Source organism: Semicossyphus pulcher, unplaced genomic scaffold, assembly GCF_022749685.1.
Source record: "Semicossyphus pulcher isolate SPU_LCO1_2020_fin unplaced genomic scaffold, fSemPul1.0.p SCAF_16, whole genome shotgun sequence".
NCBI classification, from domain to species: Eukaryota; Metazoa; Chordata; class Actinopteri; order Labriformes; family Labridae; genus Semicossyphus; species Semicossyphus pulcher.
The window spans coordinates 3,071,960-3,082,686 of NW_027211670.1; the positions used below are offsets into that span (position 1 = coordinate 3,071,960).

At 44.5% G+C, this 10,727-nt stretch overlaps 1 protein-coding gene across 1 annotated transcript; it reads left to right on the top strand.

The window, feature by feature from the left end:
- The first annotated feature begins 2,777 nt into the window (after positions 1-2,777).
- chrm3b (cholinergic receptor, muscarinic 3b) lies at positions 2,778-9,806 on the top strand. The gene is made up of 5 exons (XM_069664446.1): positions 2,778-2,815; positions 3,131-3,317; positions 7,223-7,518; positions 8,331-9,049; positions 9,139-9,806. Exons 1-5 carry the CDS (start codon positions 2,778-2,780, stop codon positions 9,627-9,629), a joined length of 1,731 nt encoding a protein of 576 aa, XP_069520547.1. The 3' UTR covers positions 9,630-9,806.
- The last annotated feature ends 921 nt before the right edge of the window (positions 9,807-10,727 follow it).

Here is a 10,727-nt window from a genome sequence, read left to right on the forward strand (position 1 = left end):
CCAGGTTCCGTCATGTTATATATATTATTATTATTAGTGTATTGTTATTATTATTATGGTCAGGTGAATCAAAGGAAACACGCTGTCAGTTTGTGTGAACATTCAGGAGGTTTGTTGTTTGAAATGTTCAAATGTTTGTAGAAGAACTGAAACCTGCAGAGAATCACTGATCAAAGACTGAAAACAACTTTATATCATGTTTACAAATATGTTAGTATACATATGTACAGTACATATAATATATATTAATATACATATGTGTATAAAGCTGCTTCTTGTTGTTGTTTTAACTTCTTTATTGATAGTCAGGATATCACAGGCACGTCAACACATAAATGAACATCAGCAAATCTAATCAGATGAATGAATCATGAATACCAGAAAAAAATGATATACTTCAAATATGCATAAAGTAAGATATAAAAATAAATCTAAATTTAAATAATAAACAATTAAACAATGAGGACAAATGCTTTAATTTTGAGCGACAGGAAATACTTCATTCTAATAGTTTATCTGTCATCAAGTTTAAAGTGTCCATGTACACATTTTAACCCTGAACAGATGAAAGTTTGTGAAGGAGAATCTTACTTTATGTGAAATTGACCAACAATAAGTGATCAGTGGTGTAACTTAAAGATGGTTTTTAGACTCCGACATGGTGACGATGTCTTCAGCCGTGATGTTACAGAGAGACACAATGAATGTCTAAGTGTCTCTGTATCACACAAGGTGCACTGACATCGACATCTGAGTTATATTAAATAATCTGAATAGTGTGATTTATGGAGGGTTAGGCTTACGACCAGCTTTGGTTTATATTATATAACTTTCTCTTTAGGTGAAGTTCTTTCCTTTTATGTTTATTCATTTTATATCTGTTCATTTTATTCCACTAACTTTGAAACAACAGGAACATTTTGATATCCTGAGTGGCATTGAATAAACTCTCTTACACCTGTGAGGATAACGATTTATACAGAAGCTCACTCTGAACATGATCTTTATCATGGAACAGGTTCATAACGAGGTTCTTCCTCTGATCCAGCTCTCTTTGTAAAGACTCCAAATGATATCCTGGTGTGGTGAGAAATTATGAACACACTTTGCCAGCAGACAATAGAGCTCGCTGATGAAACTTACAGCAGAAGTACGACCTTTAGAAACTTTGAGCTGCGTCTTGTAGTCGCCTTATTCACTCATTAATGACATACATGTGACAGGATCACGTCATCAAACAGCACTCTGAATAATAAACTATATTTAATGTGTCAGTGGGATGAACGCGGTCTCTACAGAGCTACATGTGAACATAATCATAGAAAGGTTTATCTTCCACAGACGTCTGCAGACACAGGAGGCTGCTTGTTCATGCAGACACAAACAGTGCAGTGACAGCGGAGCAGGAACGACTCCTCGTTAGGATACACACGTTTTTGATCTGACACATGAACAACATGTTCGTATGTTCACTGAAGGTGTTCGTGATCCTCACTCCTGTGTCACTCCTCCTCCTCCTGTGACACATGAAGGAGCTCACTCAGCTCGTTTATCGAACACATCAGCCTGAGATCAGCTTCAGCCTGAGATCAGCTTCAGCCTGAGAACATTTGAGTTAAACTTTAAAGGATGTGTTCAGGGTGCACTCGAGCTGATTGACAGCATGAATATCTGCACAGGTAAATTATACCTGAACAGGGACACATAGCTCCTCCTCCTCAGGTGTGAAAAGATGTCCCTGCTGTGGTCAGCGATTCAACAACACGTGTTTATATTAACTTCATGTTCAACACAGTGTGTACTGTTGTGCCTCTTTGTGTCTCGTTGTGCCTTGTTGTTTCTCGTTGTGTATCGTTGTGCCTTGTTGTGTGTTGTTGTGCCTTGTTGTGCTTTGTTGTGTACTTGTTGTGCCTTGTTGTGTCTTGTTGTGCCTTGTTGTGTACTTGTTGTGCCTTGTTGTGTCTTGTTGTGCCTCGTTGTGCCTCGTTGTGTCTTGTTGTGTACTTGGTGTGTCTTGTTGTGCCTTGTTGTGCCTTGTTGTGTACTTGTTGTGCCTCGTTGTGCCTCGTTGTGCCTTGTTGTGTCTTGTTGTGTACTTGTTGTGTCTTGTTGTGTACTTGTTGTGCCTCGTTGTGTCTCGTTGTGCCTTGTTGTGTATTGTTGTGTGTCTGTGTGTATAACCCCCCCTGCTCCGGCATCACAGAGCTGAAGGACTTGTGATGGTTCTGGCTTTAATTAGTACAGCCTGTATTAGTAATGTCCTCGACTCTTTACAGGCTATGCTAATCTATGCCAGAACCAGCAATGCACGGAGGCTCGAGGCTCTGCTCGGGGCTGACGCCCGTGATGGTCTGATCGACAGGACGTAGTCAGGATGATTGAAGGGCTCGAACATGAACCAGGTCATGAAGGTGTCACAACAGCGGGGCGTCCACAGAGTGTACTCGTGTTTGTCTGAATGTTCGTGTAAATCAGAGCAGAGTATCAGCAGGAGGACGTGCATGGATCCTACTGTTACCAGAGGACGTTAAAGGAAACATCAAAACAATCAGAAACCTGAAGAAGCTGAAACGTCTTCACTCACAACTCGAGCAGACTTTGTGTAAAAACCGCACAAAAACACACAGTTTCTATGGTAACGTCCTGTCTTCAGATTGCTGTCCACACTGTTTAAACATTAATAACATAATAACTCTGTAATGTTCAACATCCTGATCCTCCACTTTGGAAACTAACAGTCTGTCATCTTCTGTTCTTCCAGATGTTTGTTGCTCATCATGAACCTGACGTCCAGCTCCGACTCCGTCCTCACAGAGAGCTCTGCTGGTACGACACATCCTCCTCAGATCACTGTTACAGCTGTCACAGCACTGAGAACTTTCATGAGGAGGAAGAAATCCAGACGTTTGTACATTTGGAATCTTTGTAGGCTTTTAATGAACTCAGTTTGTGGAGGTGAGGAAGGAGGCTCCTCCTCCATGTCAACCTAATGTCAGATACAATCAAGTGTGTTAAAGAGAAAGTCGGGGAGACAGTGAGGAGACAAATAAATGCAGAGACAGATGGAACAAAAAGAAGCAGACAGAAACAGAGTCTCAATCTGAACCTGTTCTGTGATGTTCACCTGTGTCTCCTCTCCTCCAGGTGGGTCTCTCCGGGAGTTGTCTGTCTTATCTGAAGGTGTCGGTGGGTGGAAGCTTCATAATGTCAGTCAAATCTCTCTGCAAAGAGGAAACTTCACTTATTCTCCGGCTAACACGACGTTAGCGCTGCCAGCAGACGAGTTCGACCCCCTGGGAGGACACACAGTGTGGCAGGTAAGGATCAGTTGGGAACAGTTACATTTTATATTTCTAATGGAGCTTTAGCTTCAGCGCTGAACAATAGAATAAACACGCTGTAGCCATGTATAAATGTCATGTGACACTTGATAAGGCAGCTAGCCCGAGGCAGCTCTCAGTGAATTCCAGGTCTTCAGTAGCGAGGAATCATAACCATCAGACAAACACTGAGCCTCTCTCTTCACATGGCTGCTCCAAGCTTCGAGGATTTTATGGCTCATTTGAAGCAGGAGCTTATGTTCAGGTTCCAAGATAAACTCTGACTCTGAGGAAAGCTATAAGACCTGTTTGAATCCATTAATCTCTTTATTCTCTCTAAAACAACAGAGAAAATTATATCTGCTTCACCATCTGACTTTATAAAGCTACTGTTATTATTAATGATGAAAAAATCACGCAGGTATCTTCGTGTTAACACTCAAGAGTAATTTTCACAGTTTATCTCTAATGAGTGTCTTTCAGTTCTGAAACACCATGTGGTCAAAGTGTTTTAAAGTCTCCAGACTCCATCTGTCCAGTTATTAGCGTCTACAGGGGTTCCATGTTGTGATTAGGTCAGACTGAAGCACTCTTTGGGATGCCTGTATATCCAACAGCTTCAGATAGAGCCTGGTCCCAGATCAAATCATGTCTTCTTTCAGTGTATCTTTGTATCTTGTCTTTGAGTTCAGTCTTTTCTTTGACATCCAAAACTGAGTAGCTGAGATCTAGGAAAGACTCCAGACTTGGTCTGACAACAAAGAATCACCACCATCATCAATAGCAACATCAAATCTTTTGGACCCAAATCAGTCTGGCTTTAAGCAAGGCCATTCTACAGAATCAGGCACCACTGTCGGTAATGGCAAAGAGCTGACAGTCCTCAGCTCTATTGCTGCTGGATCTGTCAGCCGCCTTTGACACAGTGAACCACCAAATCCTTCTCTCCACTCTCTCTGAGCTTGGTATCTCAGGATCTGCCTTCCTCTGGTTCATGTCCTACCTCTCAGGGAGATCTTTTAGAGTATCTTGGAAAGGAGAAGTGTCCAAACCCCACAGCTTATCCACAGGGGCACCTCAAGGGTCAGTGCTCGGTCCCCTTCTCTTTTCAGTATATACCACCTCACTTGGTGCAATTATCCGCTCCCATGGTTTCTCATACTGGTTCTATGCGGATGATACCCAGCTCTTCCTGTCATTCCTTCCAGACGACACTACAGCCTTGGCACGTATCTCGTCATGCCTTGCGGATATATTAAAATGGATGACAGAACGCCACCTTCAGCTCAACCTATCCAAGACTGAGCTTCTTGTCATCCCAGCCAGTCCCTCCATGCAACCACAGATCGACATCCAGCTTGGACAAACTCAACTCATACCCACTAAGTCTGCCTGGAACCTGGGCGTCATGACCAGCTAACATTTATGGTTCATGTGGCCTCGATTGCTCGGTCATGTCGATTTGCCCTGTACAAAATCAGCAAGATCAGACCCTACCTGTCAGAGCATGCAACACACCTGCTGGTACAGGCTCTCGTGATATCACACATTGATCACTACAACTCCCTCCTGGCAGGCTGCACGCACATTCAAACCTCTGCAGATGATCCAGAACGCAGCAGCGTGACTGGTCTTCAACCAACCCAAAACAGGACCTCCCTCCACTGCTCATACCCCTCCACTGTTCGTATCCCTCCACTGTCCGTATCCCACCACTGTTGATATCCCTCCAATGGCTCCCAGTCACCGCTCACATCAAATTCAAACCCTGTCGCTCGCTTACAAACAGCATCAAAAACGTCTCCTGCCTACCTGAACGCCCTCATCCAGGTCTACCCTCCGCCCCACACACTACGCTCTGCCAATGAAAGGCGCCTGGTCCTCCCATCACAACAGGGCCCTAAGTCTCTAACTAGACTCTTCTCCTCTGTCGTCCCCCGGTGGTGGAACGAGCTACCAAACTCCATTCGGTCCACAGAGTCCCTTTCACCTTTAAGAAGAAGCTAAAGACCCAGCTTTTTATGAACTCCTCTGACCTTAATGATATTGATGCTATTGATGATGATGATGAGGGTGTTGTTGAAGATGTTTATGTTGTTGATGATGATGCTTCTACACACTGTGTACATTGCCCAGTGTCCGATCGCACCTGAATCTGTGTGTTGGCTCTTACTTAGTCCGCCCCCTCCTGTCTCGATCATTTCTTGTGTTGTATTAACTCTCAGATGTACGCCGCTTTGGACAAAAGCGTCTGTTATCTTAGTTGTGAATCTTAGTTTTGGCAAATTTATCATTTTTGAGTTCAAACTTTTCAATTCTAATCCAGTAATTTTTGTATTTTTAAAATATTAAAGGACGGTGATCTTCTAAGCCAAACTGATAAGCTACTATTACACAACGGCTAAAGTTAGCATTCAACCACGTCCTAGCTAACGTTATTTGATACTGTTACATGAGGTTGATTAAATCCTGTGTGCTTTACTTACAGACATAAATAAATCTGTCCAAGACTTGTGTCAATATTTCTGTTGACATTTCTTTTCCTACCTTGTACTATGAAATGGTAGTTGTTGATTAGGATATTCATGATGATGATGATGACTATACTGACCTTGTTGATGATGATGATGATGATTAACAAAACAAACAAACAAATGCCCCTTGCTCTGCCTGTCAGCACCAGTGTCTGGTTGCACCTGAAGCTGTTTGTTGGCACTTAATGATTTCGCTCCCTCCTGTCTCGATCGTTGCTCGTGTTGTATTTACTCTCAGATGTACGTTGCTTTGGACAAAAGTGGCTGTTAAATTAAATTGTAACATCGTCATCCCATTCATTATAAGAGCCACTGCTCTAGTGGCAGCCTGTTACAGCAGCTCTCGCCCGTCAGGAAAGCTGCAGACTCAAGTCCTTTGGAGTTCAAGGAGCTCTCCTGAGGACCTTTTATGACTCTGTGGGGGTCTCAAACTCAAGGCCACGTCCGGCCCGCGATACAACTCTGGCCTGCGAGATAATATCATATGTCTATCGTAACTGCTATACTGCACGCACACTGCTGATACTTCAATTCCCAGAATGCACTGCAACAGCTGGTGCGCCAATCAAGACCTGTGAGCACCAGGGTGTAAGGTGCTCTTCTAAAAATTCAATACAATATATCTGTGTCCTAATCATAAGGATAAGTGCTCAGTGAAGAAACCCCTCCCCTTGTGCCCTCATGCCAATACTTAATAGTTTACCACTACAACCCAAGCAGCATAGCCACTTTCAACAGGCCCAGGCTCCCCATGCAAGCTCCAGGTATTGACAACGCAAATACTACAATAATGTATTAAGTACAAAAGAGAAAAAGAGGGAGAAGAGTTTGTAGAGAGAGGTGTGTTAGAAAGAAGACGGGAAGGCAGAGCCAGGGTGAGGTGCCCTGTCAGGGGCGAGCACTCATCCCCACCAGACCGGGCTGTACGCTCTGCCTCCCCCTACTCCCTCACTTTCATGAGGGAAGGGAGGAGAGAAGATGACGGATTAAGGCTAGGGTAGGGGGTGACCCTACCCCTAAGGCGATAATACCTACCCTACCACATGGCTTCTAACTGCCCCCACCACTCAAACTTGTAGTTAGATGGGCAGCGAGAGGCAGCACATCAACAGGGTTATCAAGTGGGCTGTTCACCGCTGTTACTGAGTCCGTTCGTCCCATTGGTCAGACTTCTGACGTTGTTCTAGTTCAGTGAAATTTACTGCTCGATATAAAATCAGGTTGAAGAAACTCTGTTCCTCCTGATGTGTCCTCTCCGTGCTGCTGCTGTGAAAGACTAACAGTGGACTGTGATCACATTACTCAGTATCTCACACGTTATAATTAACTGAACCATCTCTTTCTCCTCTTTCTCTTCTTCATCTTCAGGTGATCATCATCGTCTTCCTCACTGGATCGCTCTCTCTGGTCACTGTTGTTGGAAACATCCTGGTGCTAGTGTCCTTTAAGATTAATAAGGCCCTGAAGACAGTAAATAATTACTACCTGCTCAGCCTGGCAATGGCTGACCTGACCATCGGCACTCTGTCCATGAACCTGTACACTACCTACATCATCATGGACCAGTGGGCTCTGGGCCCGGTGGTCTGCGACCTCTGGCTCGCCATCGACTACGTGGCCAGTAACGCCTCAGTCATGAACCTGCTCGTCATCAGCTTCGACAGGTAGATGAGACTCTCGTGTTAGTGGCCAACAAGCACAAACAAACTGCAATGGATCAACAGATTTTCACTGAAAAAACAGGCTGAAAATTCAGGAACAATTCAAAGTTAAAAACACACAAATCAACAAAAACAATGCCACAGAAAAACTCTGTGTTTCCAGTCATCTCAGTAGAAGTGCTCCAGGGCTGTAGGGGGTGATAAGTTGAACTGGAGTTTGATTAAACACATTGTGGAGAAATACTTTACACCATGGCTTTAGGCCTCTGGAAGGATGTGGTTTTCAAGCCTGCAGGGGAAGACATTGCCGGGTAAGGACAGGACCCCTGAGACCAACAGAGGTCAGTTCGAGGACAGGAAATACAGCATTGAGGTGGTTTGACGCCTAGTTTAGCTCCAGGCATCCTACTGAAAACAGCCCAAACTCTCTCGCTCTGACCATCAGTAAATCCATCAAAGTCAGTGCCTTGTCTCTCTATGACAAAAATAAACCAGTTCCACTTGAGGCCAATAAATGTCACATCATATTCAATAACAAATAACCCAAATAATAAGTTAGTAATTTTCTCTACTTCAGCATAAAGGTAAAAAACACAGAGCGCTCCGAGCATCTTTAATACTTATCAACCGGGCACACGATCAGCGCTCGTCCAAGTGGTACCGTGACACAGCAGCTGGATCAGGATATTTTTAATAGTCGAATCTTACGGACCAGGCAGTGTGATACTCAGTAGTGCATGTCATAGTTACAATTACTAAATGATTAAATATAATTAATGCGTGTTACTGTGTGTTTCCTCTCTGTGCCTTCTCAGGTATTTCTCTGTGACCCGACCTTTGACCTATCGGGCCAAACGTACCACCAAGCGGGCCATGACAATGATCTGTTTAGCCTGGTCCATCTCCTTCATCCTCTGGGCCCCGGCCATCTTGTTCTGGCAGTACATCGTGGGAGAGCGGACGGTTCAGCCCAACGAGTGCTACATCCAGTTCCTGTCTGAGCCCATCATTACGTTCTGCACTGCCATCGCTGCCTTCTACCTGCCCGTGACCATCATGGCCTTCCTGTTCTGGAAGATCTTTCAGGAGACAGAGAAGCGTGCCAAAGAGTTTCAAGGTCTGAAGGGATCCGGAGCAGGAAACAAACCAGGCCAGGCCCCGAATCAGGGTGGTGGACGAGAAGGAGCGACTAACAGCCAGAAGGATTCTTCAGCCATGCAGCGTCAGATGAGCTCTCAAAGCAGCAGCAGCTACGAACTCAACCAGGCGACCTCTGAGAAGAACAACAAGGACAACAACAGCATGCCAGGAGGAGGAGGAGTGGGAGGAGGAGAGGGAGGGAGGTGTGGAGCCTTCTGCTTCAAGTGTTCATCTCTGCTGCCAGGACGACACGCTTCCAGGAGGTCCATCAACACCACCACAACTACAGCTGGTGAGGCCGAGAACAGCAGCTGTGACAGCCTCAACAACAATGAGGAGCAGTCCGAGGAGGAGGAGGAGGCTGACGGAGCCGATCCAGCGAGACCCCCAACAGGTCTGACATAACACTGTGAAGCATCTTATTTCAGGATATATATAAAACAACACAAATAAAGTCTAATCTCTCTACCTGTTTATCCACAGATCAGAAATCTAAGAAGAAGAAGAACAAGGACAAACAATCATCATCAATCCAAGGTGGAAAAGGCTCACAATCAAACTCATCACCGGGGGACCAATCAGCTGCAGCCGTCACCATGAAGGACGCTGCGATGGCCAAACGTTTCGCCTCTAAGGCAAAGACGGAGATCAGCAAGCGTAAGAATGAGAAGAAGGCCAATGATAAGAAAGCAGCGCGGACACTGAGCGCAATCCTGTTTGCCTTCATCACCACCTGGTTACCGTACAACATCATGGTGCTGGTCAACACCTTCTGTCAGGACTGCATCCCAGAGACGCTGTGGGCACTGGGATACTGGCTGTGCTACGTCAACAGCACGGTGAACCCCATGTGCTACGCTCTGTGCAACAAGACCTTCAGGAACACCTTCAGAGACATCCTGATGTGTCAGTGGAACCAGAAGAAGAACAAGCCTCAGTTTCAGCAGAGGAAGGCCGTCGCTTTCAAGAAATAGTTCCCAATGTAGAGTCCAGAGTACAAATGATGTCTATGTGTGAATAAAGATGCATTTCCTGGTCAATAATCAGAGTATAAATGCAGCTAACAAACCTTTAATGTCAGGGGAAACACCCTGAACTGAGCCTTGTAAACAAAAGTAATTCTAGCATGTCCTGGAAGTTAGCAGAGGAAGCAGGTCTATTAGTCTGACCATGACACCTGACAGAATATGGCCATACAATGAACCACTGTTCATGCTTCCAGAGGATATATGCTCTTAATGTGGTGACCCATTCAGCCCATTTATTTATTTTAACCTTCTTTCTGACCTGTGGTACCACAGCTCAGAAACCTATGGCTTATTTTCATATGTGTGCTGTCATTCATGTTCCCCAGAGGAACCTGTTCCTGCCTCACTGTCAGTGTGCTCCCAGACGGTAAATCTTTTACATTCAGCTCACCACATAAAATATCTCATGATGTACTTTGAATATTTGGAATGAAATTTGATCACTACACTGAAAGGAGATGAACCCTTTAGAGTCTGTGGCCTTCAGTCTGGCTCCCCCCTCAGGACAGACTTCAGAATTACACCACAAATACTGACGGGGCTCCACCGACAGGAACGAGCATGCTCTTGTTCTCACGCTTTGTTTTGTGGATGAAATGACTAAGAGCAGCTTGGAGAGGCAGTTTGCACAATCGGCTGTGACAGTGAGCTGACAGCTGGTGGCCCAGTGAAACTGTTATAGAGTCCTTTAAGGTTTCTGTCATTTCAAAGGGTCAGAGTGTTTCTGTTGAGTTGTACCGTTTTATTTTGAGACATGTTTCTAATGTTAACAATCTTAGACAAACATGGTGCATGAGTTTTGGATTAGGGTTTAACTGATTCACTGTTTACTGAAACAGAGACTTTTCTAGAAACCATCATTTCAGTATTAAATGGTTTGTAGTGTTTGATTCAAGCTTCTCACAGTAATGAACTATCAGCTGAAAAACACTGTGTGACTCTTATCTGTTCGTCTGTGGACACAATTTAAAGATAGATGCTCCGTGCACATTTAGGAATAATGTTACAGCAAGACATGTCAGCTGGTTAAACTGCCGATGAACC

What these genes read in the sequence shown, in the direction of transcription:
- chrm3b (XM_069664446.1), top strand. Translation starts at nt 2,778, where the DNA reads ATGAACCTGACGTCCAGCTCCGACTCCGTCCTCACAGA. An exon ending in GAGGACACACAGTGTGGCAG is followed by an intron (nt 3,318 to 7,222) that starts GTAAGGATCAGT and finishes CTTCATCTTCAG; the next exon opens with GTGATCATCATCGTCTTCCT. An exon ending in TCCAGCGAGACCCCCAACAG is followed by an intron (nt 9,050 to 9,138) that starts GTCTGACATAAC and finishes GTTTATCCACAG; the next exon opens with ATCAGAAATCTAAGAAGAAG.